Source organism: Dendropsophus ebraccatus, chromosome 2 (assembly GCF_027789765.1).
Source record: "Dendropsophus ebraccatus isolate aDenEbr1 chromosome 2, aDenEbr1.pat, whole genome shotgun sequence".
NCBI classification, from domain to species: domain Eukaryota; kingdom Metazoa; phylum Chordata; class Amphibia; order Anura; family Hylidae; genus Dendropsophus; species Dendropsophus ebraccatus.
The window spans coordinates 21,968,872-21,989,039 of NC_091455.1; the positions used below are offsets into that span (position 1 = coordinate 21,968,872).

General features: G+C 41.3%; 1 protein-coding gene across 7 annotated transcripts in view; it reads right to left on the reverse strand.

The window, feature by feature from the left end:
• Positions 1–275: 275 nt before the first annotated feature.
• Positions 276–20,168, reverse strand: part of ENPP2 (ectonucleotide pyrophosphatase/phosphodiesterase 2) — a 55,807-nt gene continuing 35,914 nt past the window's right edge. Inside the window, exons 17-28 of one of the 7 annotated variants that reach the window (XM_069957154.1) lie at positions 20,031–20,118; positions 19,125–19,297; positions 18,106–18,154; positions 16,375–16,431; positions 16,052–16,162; positions 12,148–12,284; positions 11,419–11,554; positions 9,915–9,992; positions 8,644–8,776; positions 8,309–8,462; positions 4,033–4,083; positions 276–896 (exon numbers count right to left, since the gene is read on the reverse strand). In XM_069957154.1, coding sequence (XP_069813255.1) covers positions 726–896; positions 4,033–4,083; positions 8,309–8,462; positions 8,644–8,776; positions 9,915–9,992; positions 11,419–11,554; positions 12,148–12,284; positions 16,052–16,162; positions 16,375–16,431; positions 18,106–18,154; positions 19,125–19,297; positions 20,031–20,118 — 1,338 coding nt within the window. In that variant the 3' untranslated portion in view covers positions 276–725. Of the gene's footprint in view, positions 900–4,032; positions 4,084–8,308; positions 8,463–8,643; positions 8,777–9,914; positions 9,993–11,418; positions 11,555–12,147; positions 12,285–16,051; positions 16,163–16,374; positions 16,432–18,105; positions 18,155–19,124; positions 19,298–20,030; positions 20,119–20,168 lie in introns of all 7 variants that reach the window. The other 6 variants (XM_069957153.1, XM_069957156.1, XM_069957155.1 and 3 more) reach the window with 6 other exon arrangements.

The window sequence follows — 20,168 nt, forward strand, 5'->3', positions numbered from 1 at the left end:
TATGTTGTAAAGACAGTTTTGGCATTGTTTCTATGCAGTTAACTTTGTTCTGTTACTGTATCTATGCAGTTGTCATTGTTATTGTATATATCCAAGTGTCAGACTATTTTATCAATTTTAGGGCAGTTGGGGTCCTAGACCCTTCATCAGTTCCCCCTCAGTATATGAATAACACCTCAGGAAGCTGAAGGTGGAAGCCTCTGGACATTTGCCCTTTTGCCCTCCCTATAACCTAACTCCCTCTGATGTACAATACACAAATGGAACAAGTCAGGTTTAAAAATGAATTTGTGTGGTTTATTATATGAGTTTCCATTAATTCATACAACATAAATATGTTTGGTCACAATTTCCAGTTAATATAAGTCACTTTACATATTCGGTTTCGCATTACTCAAGAAAAAAAAAAAAAAAAAATGTCTACAAATATATAATCAGCACTGCACTAGAAAAGTAAAAATTCCCGGTGCAAGAAGAAATTCTGCAGCACTATTAAAAAGCTTAGTCTATGAGCCTAGCTGCAGCCATAAGAGACTTCCTGACACAGACATCTACAAAACAACATTACTGGACAACGACATGTGCATGACACGAAGGATTAAAATACTAATATAGTTAAGTGTCCTGGTTTAAAAATTAATAAATACAAAAAAAAAATAAAAATAAAACCAATATAAAAATATACACCACTTGGAAGAGGAGCAGACACCCGCGAGCTGTGCGCATCAGATCTCACTCTCGAACGTATGCATGTGTGTTTTCAGGGACAGGATCTCTGTGTAGCTGCGGCTGGTCTTTCGATAGAAATCCAGTCCAGTGAGCTGCTCGATGTCTCGGACGCGTGAGGTGTGCATCTTTAGAAGCTCCTCAACCCACTTGGATTCGTCCTCTGAGTTCTGCTGGAGTAGAAAAGTTAAAGTTTAAAAATTTTTTTTTACAATTAGACGCAGCAAAAAAATAGATGTGATTCTAGATACGAAATGGAAAAAAAAAAAAAAATTTAATCCATTTTTTTTTTAAATTTATACATCTTTTTACATTGAGTGGCAACAGTAAGGACAAACATGGGCCCCTCTGCCGGCACCAACATTTGTTCTGGGAACTGTAGGGCTGTCTAAGCCCTGGTCCCTGCTCCGTGCTTAAGGCAGCCCTGCAACCGTTACAGAGAATTTGCATACAAAGTTCATATTCAAGTCCCCTGTTACATGTAAGTGAATAAAAAGATTTTCTGTTTTACATCCTGAAGCTGAAATCCTTTTTTCCCCCATACTCCCTAGGGCTGAGTTCACACTATGTATATTTCAGTCAGTATTGTGTTCCTCATATTGCAACCAAAACCAGGAGTGGATTAAAAACACAGAAAGGATCTGATCACACAATGGTGAAATTGAGTGGATGGCCGCCATATAACAGTAAATAACGGCCATTATTTCAACATAACAGCCGTTGTTCTAAAATAACAGCAAATATTTGCCATTAAATGGCGGCCATCCACTCAATTTCACCATTGTGTGATCAGATCCTTTCTGTGTTTTTAATCCACTCCTGGTTTTGGTTGCTATATGAGGACCACAATACTGACTGAAATATACATAGTGTGAACCCAGCCTAGGGCTGCATCCAACTTTGTCAGCCACTGGGATTCAAATGTTGACTGATCAGACTTGAGCATGCTCAAGCCGGGACAACACTGCAGGAATATTGCTGCTAGCAGTATATGCGGAAAAAAAAAATTCTGGAGAGCCATGGCCATTTATTTTTTACTGCAACATCTAACATTGTCTGACACTTTCTAATTTGATACTGTATGACGCTATATAAAAGGGAATCTGTCTGCTTCAACTCATTTTCCAAACCTCTGACACTGTTAGATGCTGTTAAGTCTCCCCCTTGTGTCTCCTTGACGTATCAAACATGGTGTAAAGTGAAACTGGCTCAGTTGCCCCTAGCAACCAATCAGATTCCACTTTTCATTCCTTACAGACTCTTTGGAAAATGAAAGGTGGAATCTGATTGGTTGCTAGGGGCAACTGGGCCAGTTTCACTTTACACCATGGGGGAGATTTACCAAACATGGTGTAAAGTGAAACTGGCTCAGTTGCCCCTAGCAACCAATCAGATTCCGCCTCTCATTTTCCAAAGAATCTGTGGGGAATGAAAAGTGAAATCTTATTGGTTGCTAGGGGCAACTGGGCCAGTTTCACTTTACATCATGTTTGCTAAATCACCCCCTGAGTGTTTATATGTTTGTATCTCCATAATGTAGAAAAGTGCTTTTATTCTCTGTTACAAAGAGGTGTTCCCAAGCTTCTGAACTTCTGAGGGCTATAACACCTCCTTGCTCCCCCTCCCATCCATGACCCTGCTTGATTGACAGTCAGGTTTCAGCTGTCAGTGCCAAGTCCTATTTCTAATCGTGCGTTTACACAGAGAGATTTATCTGACAGATTTTGGAGGCTAAAGCCAGGGATGGATTTGAAAAGAGGAGAAGTCTCAGGCTTTCCTTTATGACCCATTCTCTGTTTATATTCTGTTCCTGGCTTTGGCTTCAAAGATCTGTCAGATAAATCTATCTGTGTAAACGCAGCATAAATGTCAAATTGGTGTTATACCAATTGTGCACTGGTGCAAGATTTGGAAACCGTGCTTGGCTTCCAGTTTACTGTCAATCAAGCAGAAATAGGAGCTTCTGGGACTTGAAAACACCTGTTTTGCACCAGTAGAATAAAAGCATTTTTCTATGTAATGGAAGCACAGACAGACATATAGAAGGTACCATGTGCCTCCTTGCCCTAGCTGCTAACAGTGACAGCAATATGGAACATGAATTGCAGCCAACAGAATACCTTTAAAAATATCAGCTTCCTCATCCACTTAAAAAGATAAATTTTTACTGAAACAGGCAAATGTTAGGAATTAACTAGACATTAAAGGGGTTGTCCAGGATTACAAAAACACTACTGCTTTCTACCAGCTCCACACCTGTCCTAAGGTTCTGTGTGGTATTACAACTATATTCTCTTCAATGGAACAGTGCTGCAATACTACACACAAAACGTTGACAAGATGGCTGCCGTTTCTAAAGCAAATCCGCTAACTCTCGAATAACCCCTTTAACCATGCATCTACAGGTCCTGGTTTAAATCCAGAACAGGCCAACAAATACAGAGAGTTTGTAGAGGTTTCTGCTGCTCGTGTTCTTTGCACTGAGGGTATGGTCACTTCTATGGCATCTCTGCATACTGGATTGCTCATCTCTACTCCTGGGTCGTGGTGCTAGAAGGAGCCCAAATACCCATCTACCTTGGGCCGCTTATAATAATGGTGTCTTCTTATGCGGCAGATTTCAGAGCCAGTTACAGATTTTGAATTGGGGCCCAGAAGCTTCAAGTTCCTTCTCTCATGGTCTTCTACTATCTGGCACCCCGTTGTCCAATCTATTGTGTCCACTGTGTTGGTTGAATGGTAGACCAGATGCTCTAAGACGGAGACGATGATTTTGTTGATGGGACCAATTAGAGGTTACCAATGAGAATTCAAATAAAATATATGATTTTTTTTTTTTTTTTGTGCACGAACGATATCAAACTCTCCACCGGAACCCCAACTATGTTTATGAGGGAAGAATCCATCAATGTAGAGCGGTTTCCCATTAACGTGTATTGTGTGTTTTTGTTCGGTGCAGGAAGAACACATAGTGAGCCACATGAAACACAAAACCACATGGAGGAAGTTGTAGACACGGAGGACAGACCTAGAAATGAATCAAGAACTTTTAAACAGCCAGAGTGAATTGCTCCCCGGAGATTTTCCTAAGAGCGAGACATCTGGTGCTGATACATATGGGAAGGGGCTTACTGGCGAAACACACAAGACGACAAGAGATAAGAGTAAATTGCTCCATGCTGGAGGCACTGTTTGCTTACTTAATGGATTTGGGTTTATTTTTCTTTTAGGTTTTTGCGAAGTCAGCTAAAGTTTAACTCAAGACAGTCTTTAAGATGAACAAGAAAGAGGAGGAAATATACTAACCAGCCCCTTTGACCTGACTTTAGAAGAGCTCTGGGGACCGGACCTGGCAAACTATAAAAACAAAACACATAAGCACAAAGTTTTCTGCTGAAAGGTTTGTCCTAGGACTTGAAGAATGAGAGATTTCGCATGCAGTTGCGCTATTGGGCCAAATAGAGATTAAGAAGAAAAATGAGAGATGTCCATTGTTTCCACGTGTAAACGGTTTAATTGGTAAAATCATAAAAATATTGGCTACATAGAAAATTAGAACCCTCAACAGTTTGGTAAATGACGAGGCTACAAGCACGTCAGTCCTGGTTGGAGAGTCCAGTCAGTAGAAGGCTCCAGCCAAGCATGTATACTAGGGCATTATGGGGTGAAGAAGGTGCTATGGCTATTTGTAGAGCACATTGGAAATCTCAAACCTAATACTTATTATTATAATTATATTTTTGTTGTTCTAGGGCCCCATTGGCCTAGAAAAAAAAAAACTGAAGTCAATCAGTCTTTGTATAAGACAGCCTGGAAAATATGGCACGGCCAGTTAGGATGTACAAAGGCATTGCCCTTCAGGGTCTGGAAGCTCAAGGTTTCAGTAGCGTTAAGCCAACATGTCAAAATGGTCGGGTTTGGCAACAATATCTAAACATTCTTAGTTTTATTCCTTGTGGATGAAGAAGATGGATGCCGCCCCAGGGCTGCCAGGAAAACATGGCCACATCTTGGCTGCTCTAAAGAATCGATCAGCTGAGGATCAGGTGTTTTCCCTGTCCTTGGCGAATTGCTTTCATGTTTACATGGCCCATTATCGGCCGATAATCAGCCCATGTAAAAGGCCCTTTATGTGTATGACTGGCTTCAGAACCTCCAAACTCATAGCCAAAGGCCCTATTGCACTGAGCGATTATCAGTCTTACTTTGTCGATTACCAACCGTTCAGGCTGATAATGGTTTAGTATAATAGCACATGTTGAAAGATCACGATTTGTGCAGTGACCATCTGCAGTGCATTGCTCCATATAACAGGAGTGCTGGAAGCAGACCACCACCGACATCAATGGGCCGCCCGAACAATCTAAGGATTGTTTGGGCGACCCTTTCCTCTGCTACTTGCTCACTGTCTGTGCGTGTAATGGCACACGCAGTCAGCGAGGATCGAGAGGGAAGTGAGCGCTGAGCTGACCAGTCGCCGCTTGCTTCTGGAACATCTGGCCATGTAATATGACATTACCTACTATTCTACATTTACCTAAGGTTGACCTGCTATCCTATTTGGAAAAGAACTTTAAGAAAGTTCAAAAAGTGAGTCAAGACACACGGTGACATACATAAAATATATACATGTACATGTATAGTAAACACTGGAGATGAGTGAAAAATTGGATGCAGACCTAAGGCTGTCTGAAAAACATGGATCCAGCCATTAAATGCTGCATGCTCATTTTTGGACGAACCCAAGCGTGCTCGAGATTCGCTCATCTCTAGTAAATACTGAACATGTAATGAAACACGTGGAATGAAGACACAGGAAACATGAACACATGAAGAAAAATTAGGCATGAAGAGGAGAAGCAGAAGACAAGAAAGAGTGTGCGCCTGTATACGTCCTTTACGTGCTTTTAGTATGAGGCCTCTAAATGTTGCGATTCATTTCTCGTTAATACGGCTTTTCTTTAGGCCATGCAGAATTAGTTCATTTCATAAGAGGTGCCAGCATACCCTGTTGCTCCATTAGGAAGTAGATAACAAGTACAGCATTTTATGTTTGTATTGTTCTTAGCACATTTTTTTCCCCCCAAAGACTATTAGGATGGTGCTTTGTTTGGGGTATTTGTTTGTTTTGCTTATAAATTGCGATTTAACCCTTAGTCCACCTGCTATTTTTTGGGAACCGAAATTCAAGGGGGTGAATATATTCACTGTCACACCACTAATGGTCCTTTTAGACGGAGCGATAATTCGCACGATCGCACGATTATGAGAACATGTTGAAAGATCAAAATGAACGATTTCTTGCTCGTTGCTTGATCGCTCGCTGTGTTTACATGGAACGATTATCGCTCAAATGCGATAGTTATTGTGCAAATTCGAACGATAATCGTTTAGTCTAAAAGGACCATAAGACTACTCTACAATCATGCAGTTGAACACAAACACACAATATCTTTACAAAATAGGCAACATCTCCTGTCATTAAAATAAGATCATGTTCGTTTCGATTTAGGCCCTAATTTAGACCTAACAATCTTTGGCCACCCAAAATAGCATTTTATTCGAAACTGCAATAAAAGCAATACAAAGCTATAAAGCCGACATGCACGAGGCGCATTAAAAAAACTGTTTTTAGAATTTTTGCCGAGATGCTGGTTAATTTACTGTCACAAGCGCTGTATGGTCAATATCAATAGAAAATATGTTCCATTGTTAAAATGAAGCTGGGTTTAGTAAAAATGTCACAACTGTTTTTAGATTAAAAAAAGAATACAACATTTTAAATTTTACAACCAGCAATAATAATAAGTCCCTGCTGTTTTTTCCCCCAACAGCTCCCATGCAGAGCTATAAGTCTCCATGGTAACAGACAACAAGTGAATCCTATGTAGTCTGATCCTCCAGTCATTATCCATTCCATCCTTCCACTACTTATCGCTATTATACACTTGTCAGGATACCATCAAGAAGGTTACAGATAGGAGGGAGAATGGCTGAGGAGGATCAGACTACACACGATTTGAGTGCCATCTACAATGAGAAGATAAAAGGCATCATTGGTGCTGGAAGAAGAAAAATGTAGGATATATTTAGCCAAGATTATTGGAAAACCTTAAGGGTACAAACACACACAGCGTATACGCAGCAGATTTGATGCTGTGTTCAGTTATTTAGATCTAATCTGCTGCGTATCTGCTGCGTATCGCAGCAGTAAATACGCAGCGCATATGCCGTGTGTGTTTGTACCCTAAAAAAAGGGTTATCTGGATAATAATTTTTGCTTAAGGTGGAAGGAGTAGATGAAAACAACATGCACTCATCTGACATTGTTCTGGCAGTGCTCAGAACTTCCTGTTCTCTTCCCCAACAATAGAAAGCTCCCTCAGCCAATCACTGGCTAGGCGCGGGACCGCTGCAATCAATGATTGGCTAAGCAGGCATTTCCTATGTGTTGAGACGGAGTGGGGAACAGCACAGTCAGAAAGGGAGTACGTTTTTATTTACTATTTGCACCCAGAGCAAGTAGACTGGAAATGTTCTGGGCAATAGAATGTAAAACCCATTGATAAGTCTTGGTCTCTAACATTGTGAAATGGATGGTTTTGGCTCCAGGTGACAGGTTCACTTTACAAGACAGGTAAATAAGAGCAACAGAAAATCAACAGTGATGGAAACATTTCATACAGATTCCAGAATCAACTTCTTTAACTTCTTGATTCATATAAGCAGTGATGATGGTTAAGTGGATTTTGCATACCAATTCAATTAAATAAAAAATAAATAAATGTAATATACATATATTTTTTTCCCATTTATGTAATGCTATATTTTCCTTTTAATAAATGTTGTCTTAAAGCTGTACTACACTCCAAAAAAAAAAAAAAAAAAAGTGGGTTTATACTGCCCTATGAGAGTACCAACTGGTGGTGCATGGTTTAGGAAAATAATGATATTTAATTTTTTTTTTTAGGTCACGGAAATTGACAAAAAGGTCAGCCACAATGGCTGATACATATCAGCAGCATAGAATTCCGCTCTTCCTGATCTCACCCCACTAGAATATTGAGGAACTTTGGAATCTGTATGGATTTTCCATTAATATTTCCTTATTTATCTAAATAATATCATAAATAAAATATTGCTGGACTTGGCCAGAATTTGATAAACTGAGGCAAACTTTTTTTTTTTTCTACAAACAGCACCACTTTTGCCCATTGGCAGTGTATGGTATTGCAGTTAAACCCTTCATTCAAGTGATCAGGACTGAGCTGTAGACCAGTGCTTCTCAATTCCAGTCCTCAAGCCTCACCAACAGGTCATATTTTGAGGATATCCCATACAAAGAACACCTGTGATAATACCTGATGCACCTGAGTACAATTATATCACCTGTGAAATACTAAGGAAATCCTCAAAACATGACCTGTTGGTGAGGCCTGAGGACTGGAATTGAGAAGCACTGGTGTAGACACCAGAGCTTTTGGACGAGTATGCAGCCATTTTTACCCCCAAAAAAGCTATGATCCTCCTAAAAATGCACGCTGTATGTAAATACTAAAAGTTATAGTAGAGTCAGACTTACATTGCAGCTTTCGTCATTATCAGGCCTGTGTGGAATGATAAAGGACATGACGGATAACCTTCCATCACAGTTGTCAGCCGGCTGGTTAAAATCTAGACAGCTGGTTATAATATAGAAGTAGTGAGTGGGGACTGGTATTGTTCCATCCACAAACCTGAATTAGGGGAAACAAAAAGAAAGAAAAGGAATACATCAGCAAGGGCATCTAACTAATACAGGAACATCTGGCGTCAAAGTACGACAATTGGACAAATCACAATCTGGCTGATCAGACAGGCCTGCAATCGAGTGCAAATTAGATCTTATTTATCACACCAGGGAGGACAACTTCTTACGTTTTGATTTTTTCAGGTGTGTCATATAAGCCATCGTAGTCATAGTCAAAGATGGGCCCAGCTAGGACGTTGATGCCATTCCTTTCTGATGCAAATCGTTTTATCAAGACTCTCTGAAAATAGTTCCAGATCCCTGGAAAAAAAAAAGTAAAACCGGGACATTAGTGACATTAAATTCTCCTGTCATTAAAAATAAATAAATAAATTATATATATATATATATATATATATATATATATATATATATATATATATATATATATATATATATATATAGTAGAGAAACCATGAGTATGAATTAGCTACTAAAATAAATAAACAACAACAACAACAACAACAGGTAGAGGCAAAATATTTTCTGTTCTTACTTCAATGGAAACACAAAACTAATCACATAACTTTTTTCTTTTATTATCTTTACCCTTCATTTAAGCTCATATCCATCCAACTGACCCATTTTTAATTGCTTCCAGTTTCAATTGTGGAGCCTCCCTTTCCCTGTTCTCCTCACGGGTGGAGCCACCCTTTCCCTGTTCTCCTCACGGGTGGAGCCACCCTTTCCCTGTTCTCCTCACGGGTGGAGCCACCCTTTCCCTGTTCTCCTCACGGGTGGAGCCACCCTTTCCCTGTTCTCCTCACGGGTGGAGCCACCCTTTCCCTGTTCTCCTCACGGGTGGAGCCACCCTTTCCCTGTACTCCTCACGGGTGGAGCCACCCTTTCCCTGTTCTCCTCACGGGTGGAGCCACCCTTTCCCTGTTCCCTTAATGGGCGGAGCCTTGTTCTCTGTGGACAAAGCTTTCCTTTCCTGTTCTCCTCGTGGATGCAGCCACCCTTCCCTGTTCTCCTCAAGGGCAGAGCCTCCCATCCCCGTTCTTCTCATGGGCGGAGCCTCCTATCCCTGTTCTTCTCATGAGCAGAGCCTCATATCCCTGTTCTCCTCATGGGTGGAGCCTCCCTTCCCTGTTCTCTTTATGGGCGGAGCTAGTTAAAACCACCCCTACATTTGATATCAAGCAGTCAGCCATTTATCATCACGCCTCCATAAACCTGCAAGCTCTGTGTGTGCTTATTTTCAAATGCAGGATAATGAGTCATTAACCAGATATTTGAGGTCGCTATATATCTCATGTGTGAACAAAATATCAACAATTTTGAAATCCAACATGGTCTTATCTTTCCTTGGTGGGCAAACTGATAAACCCTTGTTTCTATGTTAAAATGCATTCACACAAATTTACAAAATTGTAGTCAGACTTCTATTACTACTTACTTTTGAATGCAGGGTATATTGGAATGACATTTGTAATGAGAAAAGCGTCATATTTAGCATCAGCAGAAGAACTTAATTCTGAAAAAAAAAAACAACAACCATATAATCAATTAGTAAAGAAACAAAAACTACAATAACCAGGATAATGCAGGGTACAGGTACTATTATAGTATAAATAACTGTAGAGGCGTGATTAAAAAACTCAATGGTTCTACCAGCTTTATTATGGACTAGAGCCATACTACTACTAGGAAGAGACGTGTTTCACCAAATGAAACCGCTTACTTTCCCCTTTAGCACCATTGATATATTTAAAGGGGTTATCCAGTGCTACAAAAACATGGCCACTTTCTTTCAGAGACAACACGACTCTTGTCTCCAGTTCAGGTGCGGTTTGCAATTAAGCTCCATTCACTTCAATGAAACAGAGCAGCAAAAACCCTCCCAAGCTGGAGACAAGATAGGAGCTGTCTGTGGAAGAACGTGGCCATGTTTTTGTAGCGCTGGATAACCCCTTTTAAGGAATCGTCTGGCCAAAAAAGACTGATATTCACAGGATAGTCCCCATTTCAGGACTCTAAAGTGGACAGATGCCATGTACCACCACATAATGCTATCAGAAATAATGGCAGATTACCAGGTCAGACAATTTTTTTAGGCTGGGGCTTTGCAGCGATTTCTGATTGCATGACCAAAATCACCATATGGCACCACACGTTCTTGCATGCCATTGAAATTTATAGAAGGAAATGGGGTCGCATTGAGACCTACAAGTGACCGTGACCTTGCAAATGTGGTTACTTTTGGGTTGTAACTAGAGATGAGTGTGACTCAAGCCTGCTCTAGCCCGATCATTTGACATTTGATTGCCGGTGGCTGCAGAAGTTGGATGCAGCCCTAAGAAGTGTACAGCCTATGACCTATGGCTATGACTGTACCCAAGTTTTTCTAGACTCCTAGGGCTGCATCAAACTTCTTCAGCCACCGGTATTCAAATGGCAAATAATCAGGCTAGAGCAGGCTCAAGTCGCGCTCATCTCTTGTTATAACACAACCGTATTCACCTCCCATGAATAACGACGATGTGCAGTTACACAGTAAGAGACGGTTTTTGGTTGTGCCACCGGAAATCACCTTGTTGCCCCAGTCTTGAGAACAAAAGGATTAATTCCTATCCCAGAAACAGCACTACACATGTCCCGCAGACTGTGTCTGGTATTGCATCTTAGTCTTATCCATTTCACATTGGTCCAGATGCAATAGTAGATGTAATCCATGGACAAGAGTGACTAGGTATAATAGAGAAAAAAAATCCCCAATATATAAGGAGCCACACTTCTGGTTCTACTTGTACGAAGAACACTGGATAAGATGTGAAGGCTACGCCCTGAGCTGTTCAGTCTCATCCAGGCGGCAGATGACAGCAGCATAAAACTATCTCCCCATATCCAAGGTTAATGCAATATACACACATAATATCTCACGATGCCGAGATAAAACTCACGAGGTGGGAAGAGGAATCCATAGGACATCTGTTTATCTGCCTTGTAAGCTGAACAGCTCTGACTGTTGCCTGGAGAAATGCGGGGGTCGAGCCTTACACAGTTTGATAAGTAATCCGGGATGCCAGATACTTCAGCCTGTGGTGGGAGGAAAATACATAATTTAATAAGTGTTGTGTAACATACAGGGCCCCAGTGTAACATGCCCCCCCCCCCTTACCATGAGCCATTTATAATACTGATACCTTGCTATAAAGAAGAGGGAAATCTGGGCCACCTTCTAGTACCAGGCCATAGGTGTTACTGATACAGCTGCACCCCCTATAGCTATGCCCCTGTGTGCCAACTATAAGCTCAGGTATATAAGAGACTGTGAAATATATATAAATCAGGTACAGTAGGTATAGAAGCCTTAAAAGGGGTACTCTGGGCGGGAGGGCTTTTTTCACTATAGCCAGAGAGGGTGCTCCGGTCTCCGCTTCCTGTTCTATGATGCGGCTTGAGACGTCACGTCTCAAGCCACGTCATAGACCAGGAAGCGGAGACTGGATCAACAAAATGCGTGATCCAGGGCTGGAATCGCGGCAGTAAGTGGACATTGTTGCTTTCATCCACCCTGTCTCCAGCTATAGTGAAAAAAGCCCTCCTGTCGCTTTAAAATGGAAGCACAAACAACTAGGTTGAAGTGTAAATGTGCAATAAACCTTGACCTGCCTTTACGAGATACCGACCTGCTTTGATAGAGTGTAGGAGGTCCAGAGCGGCATCTGCAACGACTCGCTGTAGCCACTCACAAAGTCGCTGTGGTAGAGGACGCTGTACTTGTTTTTAAACAACACTGCCGGTCGTCCGTACAGGAGGTTTTTGTCTGAAAACAAAATAAATGCAAAAGGATTAGAAAGAAAAATGGAAAATTCTAACACAAAAGCAAGCAAAGTGCAATGAAGAGAATAAGGTAACAAACATATAAAGGGTCTAAATTAAAAAATAAAAAAAAGCAAGCTTTATGACACGGTCTACTATGGAGTCGTCTGGTATAGGTCTTGCATTGCGCTCGGACACAGTGATACTAGACAAAGCCCATGGAAAAGAGTGGCGCCATTATCAGAAACCAACATACAGATCCTGGCACACATCTCTAGTAGTCACCGCCACTGACAATACCCATCGTTCCCTTCATCAATACAAAACGTCACAGGGCTTTAGAGTGCTTGTCTGACACTGCAACACACTTCATCCAAAGCGATGAGGATCCCATACACATTAGGAAAAAGTTGGCCAATTTCAGCAGGACCGGAAAACTCTAATAGTTACAGGGGGCCTCCTGATTTTTATCCAACTAATAGTGAGAGGTGGTGGGGGGGGGGGGGATTAGGCAGGCGATTATGATTTTCTAATCCTTTGTTCTCAGAAAGAGAAGTCACCACCAGAGGAGACTGGCAGTGGCCTACCATACATCTATCTGTTTATGTATATGGAAAGATTGGGAGAGATCCCATGTGTGTGGTCGCCTTACATATACAGAATTATATTAATAAAAACAAGTGACTTCAACCAAAACAAGTTAAACAAATGATTGGTTTAGCTGACCAATAATGGATTTTTTTTTATTTTTTTTTTTACAAAACATTCAGAAAAAGAGCGTTCCCCGAACAATCCCAGAAAGACTTTTCTCACTTCACTGATATTCATTGATCATGTACTACCGGCAGGAACAATCATCGTAATGGCCGATAAGTGCTTGTACAGCTGGGTCTGTGAAACAAACTGCTCACTCCACAGCCTATTTCTATGTAAGGCCGGGTTCACACTATTTTTTTCATCTGTGAAAAATGGATGGAAAAACAGATACAGTTCTCTGCATCTGTTTTGATCGTTTTTTTCCCTTGACTTCCATAATAAAAAAATAGATCAAAACAAATCATTTTTAGCATACACAAAAAACTTGTTGTGTCCTTATGTCCCTAAAAAACAAACAGATGCTTATTGATCTGGTTTTCTAATCTATAATGAAAGTCAATGAAAAAATGGATCAAAACGGATCCACACAAATGCAACAATTGTTTATCCATTTTTTACATAAAAGTGTGAACCTGGCCTAAAGTGTATCAGTTCAGAAGCTACAATTAATTTAACCCCTCTCTAGGAATAGTCAATGACTACCCCCCCCCCCCCCCCATCCCATCAAATAGACCTGATATCACTGTTTATTTCTACACTAACTATGCGTCAATGAAGTATGAAGGGAACAGATCTAGCTGATATATTATGTTGCTGGTCTGTGTCAAAACAACTTGTCCCCGGTTTATATTGAAGTGTTTGGTTTGGCTTCCATCCCGTGGGTGACTTCAATGTGTAGTGTCAAGCAGGGAGACCTGACCCATCAAAACTTTGACATGTCCTTATTACATGTAAGTAGAAGGTCCAACAGCATTCATGTAAGTTAATCTTCAATCTTTATTGGAAAACCAAACTTATAAATACAACGTTTCAACCCCTACTGTAGCCTGTGTCAAGAACATGACAAAGACTCCAGTAGGGGTCAAATGTCATATTTGAGAGCTTGGTTTTCCAATAAAGATTGAAGATTAACTTACTGTCCATGGATGCATTTGGACCTTCAACTTATCTGAGTCAACAGTCCACTACCTGGGATTGTGGACCTTCCAGTGGGCATTCAATAACTACTACTACTGCTGAGCAGGATCTATTGTTGCTAGTATTAGTATTGATGTCCCTATTACATGTCAAAAGTTTTTCTTTTTCTATGACATTCACACTTTAATATAAAACCAAAAAGGGAGGACAAAGAAAATGTAAAATGCCTAATTCTAATCATTACCTTAGATGTTAGCATTAGTAAGCAGATTGTCTTTAAAAACATAAAAACTAAAAACATTTCACTGATGGTCCTGAGTAAAGTTTCAGCCATTCCATATGAGACGTTATAGTTGACCTTCACATTTGCACAGTAATAGTACAGGAGCCATTAGGTTATAGGAGATTTCACTACGTTATGGTTTGCAGTCACTCCTCAGATAAGTAAATGGTCCAATACCAAGAGAAACAAAAATACTCCTTTTTAAAAGGCATTATATCACCAATTACATCCCTGTCTAGGCAAATATAATATGTTATGCAATGCTTTGTATTGTAAAATGCGTCAGTCCGACTCAGGATATAGCTACAGCACAGGTGCTGGAGCAGCTACATTATTAACAAAAGATTTTAGCATTTGCCCCTCCCTTAGCTTGCCTGGGGATCGGCAATATTCCAGTCTCACTGACACCTTGGGGGAAGGAACTTCTGATGGTACAGAAACAGGAGGGGGAGGTCCTAATGTGCTTAAGGGTGTAAACAAAGAGGAGAGAATTCCAATTAAAAAAAAAGTAAAAGGAGGCACTCACTGTTAAAAATCTTCTTTATTCTTTCAAATGCATAAAACCTTGCAGGGTGTGTAGCAGTTAACGTGCACGCCGTTCAATCACTGAATTGTGTGACAGCTGTTTCTGAGCATGGACGCTTTCTCAGACACTGGTGTCTGAGGAAGTGTGCACACGCAGTAACAGCTGTCACACCATTCAGTGATTGGCCTGCGTCCATGCCGACTGCTACACACCCTGCAAGGTTTTTTGCATTTAAAAGAATAAAAAAGATTTTTTTTAACGGTGAGTGCCTCCTTCCACTCTTTTATTGGAATCTGATTGTGGCCACTGCCGTTCTTGGGATGAGCACCCTGTAATATGTCCACAGGTTGCCAGGCTATGTTGGAGTCTATAAACAGATAGTAAGTTGCCAATTCGCTGTTTCTTCATTACATTTGTTTGAAAGAGAGGGGAGTCCTCTTTATATGTCTATAAGGCATTGTGCGCGCCCCTGCCTTACTAACTTAGCATTACAGTTCCAGGTTCAAAACTGGTCATTAAGTATCAAGTTTATTGTAATCTTCCAGCTCTGTATCATGTTTAAAGCTCAAGAAGGGCTGAGCTGCAGAATGCATGCCTACTCCCTCCCCCACCCCTCCCAGCCCTAACTGATTGATTTACTTAAGGCTGAAAGGGGTGGGGGAGGGAGGAGGCATGAACACTGCAGCTCAACACTGCCTACTTGACACTTGAGCATGATATAGAGCTAACAGGCTTCCTTTAAAAAGGGTTGTTCAGGATAAATTCACAATTAGGGATAGTGTTGGGAACTTAACAGATCTATACTGTCCTGTCCTGTCCTACTGTAGCTGATGGATCCCATGCCACAAGCTCTCTGCTGCTACCAGTGTTTCAGCAACATCTCGTAACATGTTGCTCCCACCAGAAATGGCCACATAGCGTAGACAGTATAGAATCTATGCTGAGAGGCCATTTCTGACAGCGGAGGACGACGGACGTCCCAGGATCCAGCAGCTGCGGCGAAATGGGACAGGCAAGTATACATCACTGTTATGTCCCCCACAGCCCCAGCAGGATACCCCATCATTGATTTATCTCAGACAACCCCTTTAAGGTTAGGGTTAAAAATAAGGAGATCAATTTTATTCCATACCGCCACCAACATTACAGCGCTAAACATTAGGTGTGTTAGTTTCGTCTGGCGCTTAAGAGCTGGACAGCCATTAAAGGTTTAGTTTCAAAGGCTCACCAGCTCTGCTTGTCAATGACACTTCTGTGGGCACCTCTTGATGGTTTTCCAATGAAGAAGTACTTAAGGCTGCTTCTTCTGAGCTGCTAAATAACCTCTCAAGTGCAGCCCCTTTGAGCCAAGATTAAAGAAAGAAAAAGGACAATGTGACAAGTTATATACTGAAGCAGTCTGTCACTCCCACCTTCACCGACAGGTAAGACACAGCGGGACAGGGGCTATGTAGGTGGCTTTAGAGATCAGGTTACACAAAGACAGACAGATGGACGAAACAAGAACCATAAAGGGACGGATATGACGACATCAAAAATGAAGGAACAAACCTGTATTCCTTGGTGGCACCTCCTTAATTTCATTGCTAAGTTCATCTACTGCCACATCTGTCAACACAAAGAGATACACAAAATATCAATCTGATATATAAAAAGGAAAAAAAGATGTATGTAATGGGAAGACTTACAGCGGAGTCAAGAACAAGTGGTCTAAGCCTGGACTCCTAGCTTGGAACAATTTTAAAGTTATAGAGTCAACCAGATGGTCCATTGCTAGGGGCCTAACTACCACCGTAGCAGCCATAGCGGCCACTATGGGGCCCACCACATCAGGGGGCCCATCCCTGCAATACACTGGGCCTCCTGAGTTGTCATCATCCCACCAAGGGAGATGCCTACCATGGGAGACACTATGTACTGGGGGCAGGATAATAGGGGAGATGTCTATATAGGGGGACACTAAGTACGGAGGCATATGAGGTGAGATGCCTACCACGGGGGACACTCTGGGAGATGCCTAACATGGGAGACACTAGGAGATGTCTACTATCACTATCTACTGGGGGGGGGGGGATACCAGCTAAAGGGCCCACGAGTTTGACACCCTTATTCTACACTGAACAAATATACAAATATAGAAGATCTAGATCTCAACTGATCAATCAATCAATCATCTTGGCTGAAATAAAAACACCACATGTGGATGAGGTCAGCTGGTGTTCTTCTAGGGGGGGGGGGGGGGTCATTTCGAACACATTATTAGTAGTGCTTAGAGATGAGCAAGCTTGTCAAAAGTCTGGTTTGGTGAGTTTAACAAACTTTAATGTAAAGGTTGGGTTTGTGCTGAACTGAACTTAAACGAGCCACCCATTATACTTAAAGGTCCGTGTTCCCTAGGGATCCCTCTTCTCTGCTCCAGTCCCGTCAGCTTCTCCAGTGAAGGCCCATTCAGTTAATCAAAGGCTGACTGGGACAAGACAACACCATGGCCTGCGATTGGCTGAGTGGGCTGTCACTCTACAGACAAGAGTGACAGCCCACTCAACCAATCACAGGCTGAAGAGCTGTCCCGTCTCTGTCAGCCTTTGATTGGAAGAGCGGGCCTTCACTGGAGAAGCTGACGGGACTGGACCAGAGAGCCCCGAACATGTGAGAATAACTTTTTTTTTTAGATGTGTGACCGCTCTTCCCGAACCTGACCGAATTTGCAAAAAGTTTGGATCGTTAGCGAACTGAACTTTTTGCAAAGTTCAGAACTAATCTGGGTTTGGACGACTCTTGTTCACTCATCTCTAGTTGTGATTATCAGTGTTATTTGTTCTAAAGAGGTTTTAATTGACAGAAAAAAATTCCGATAAATGTCTGCTTATACATTAGTAAAATTCCAAGGAAAAACAAAACAAAACAAAAAACAAACTCACTCAGAATTTAATGGTGACTGCAAACCATAACATTTTATGTAAGGGAGGTCGTAAAAGTTTTTATGATCTATTGAATGCGGCCTTGTCTGTAAGCAGCGTTACACAGATAACGTTTAGTCATGTACAGCCCCTAATCTTATTAATCCAAGTAGGTTGTTAATCCATAGAAAGCAAATATACCTATAATATCCCCATATTCCATATCTTCCAGCAAGGTAAGATTGGCTGGGGAGAGAACTGGAGGAGAGAGAGAGGCTTAGTCTGGCATCTCTGTAACTGAATGATTTTATTCTCTGGTGCAAAGAGGCTGAATATAATAGGTAGGCACAACAGGGATACAGCGACGACACCACATTCTTACCGTCAGTTCCTTTAACATGTAGCCGCTTATTCAGCTCCTCAGCCTTATTCTTTACATGAAAGAGAAATCACAGAGAAAGAAAAAAAAAAAGGTTTACAAAAAAGCCCAAAACACTCCCATACCTATTTCAGTAATATGTACAGTATATAATGTTACAGCTGCGGTAAATAACTGCCAATATATTTGTTTAATTTTTATTTATTAAATTTTCTATGTTTAAAGTCAACAGTATAAATACTGCCAAACTGTGCTCCATGCTTCCTCCGTGCTGATATTTGGTCTTTTCTATGTTCATAAAAAGAGACCAAACACAGGAAGTCCCAGTCTTTTGCTGCTCACATAAGGAAAGACACCTGTTCATCACGCAGGTTGTATATGAATTACCTTAGCCTAATTATATTATTAACTTTTGCTAATTTCATTATCAGCTCTTTGTTATGCAACAATTCCATCAGAATAATGTCACTGTGTGCTTACAGCGGTTTTAGTTATGTGTGACAGGAGAGCTGACCGTAAAATGCGAGCATCCCCAGGATTCTCTACTGCTATTGAATGTAGATGTGCAGCAGCTGTACACATGCACAGTGAAGGGAGACACCTAGTGGCCATGTGTATAACTGAAAAACTAAAGAATGTATTGGAAAACTGATTGCGATCACAATCCTGTTGATATTTAAAAAGAAAGTTTTCATGGTAGTGCCTTTCTTTAAGCGAACCACAGATGGTGATCTTCAGGTCTGTACAGTGACAAGGAGGACATCTATAGGCGGTGTGTGACAGTTTTCTTCTGTCCAAAGGAGAGTTATTTTGCATATTTTACCAAGGTGGATTGCATGTAAACCTTTAGTTGCCCGTCTCCCATCGGGCACATCTAGCTGCATACAGTCAAAATTTTCCTCCCTAATTATTATTATTATTTTTTCTAGATGTTTCCTTCTCCCAATTGGCATTATGCTAAACTTGCGCCTTCTCCCTCATACAACCCTGGTAATAGCGGGCACGCATGTAGTGTCCTCTACCTTATCATCACAAGAACATCCCAGCTCTTCATTTACAGTGGATTGGGAGAGCACCAGCGGCACCGGTTTGGAGACTTCTTCTGGCAGCGCTGGCTTGTGAGATGGTGCTCGTAAGAGGTGATTTAAGCTTCCGTGACTCCCATTGTTTGGGGCAGGTTTCAGGCCCAGGAGATCTGAGGATACAGAAAGTAATAACTATTAGGGGGAGATTTATCAAACATGGTGTAAAGTGAAACTGGCTTAGTTGCCCCTAGAAACCAATCAGATTCCACCTCTCATTTTCCAAAGAGTCTGTGAGGAATGAAAGGTGGAATCTGATTGGTTGCTAGGGGCAACTAAGCCAGTTTCACTTTACACCATGGGGAGATTTATCAAACATGGTGTAAAGTGAAACTGGCTTAGTTGCCCCTAGAAACCAATCAGATTCCACCTCTCATTTTCCAAAGAGTCTGTGAGGAATGAAAGGTGGAATCTGATTGGTTGCTAGGGGCAACTGGGCCAGTTTCACTTTACACCATGTTTAATAAATCTCCCCCTATGTCTATATGAAATGTAAAAACATTACAAAAACCCAATACAAATGGGACTAAAAAAAAAAAAAACATGCTTACAGCTGTTGTAAACCTAACTGTGGGGGGTTACTATGAGCACAGAAGGGGAGCACAATATAAAGCAGTGATGGACTGTAATAATCGGTGGAGGCCTGACTGCCAGCACCAACAGTGATCAGGCATAGCAATACATGGCAGCTCTAAAGCTTCTGTCTATACTTGAACTTGGGTCAGAGAAACAGGAATGGATGGCACCATGGGCAGGGGGAGCCACAATAACAGGCAAAAACATTGGGGAAAATAATAAAAAATTATAAGTATTACAAAGAAAAGGAATCGCACTATGGTCACTCACCACACATAACATTGTACAGTTCAATGTTTTCAAATGGAGGCACTTTGGCTTTGTATTTAAATGAAGGACCGTGTCCAACAAAGACCGTCTGGAGGAGGAAAAGGAAGATTAGTAATGCACAGCTGACACCATCGGAAA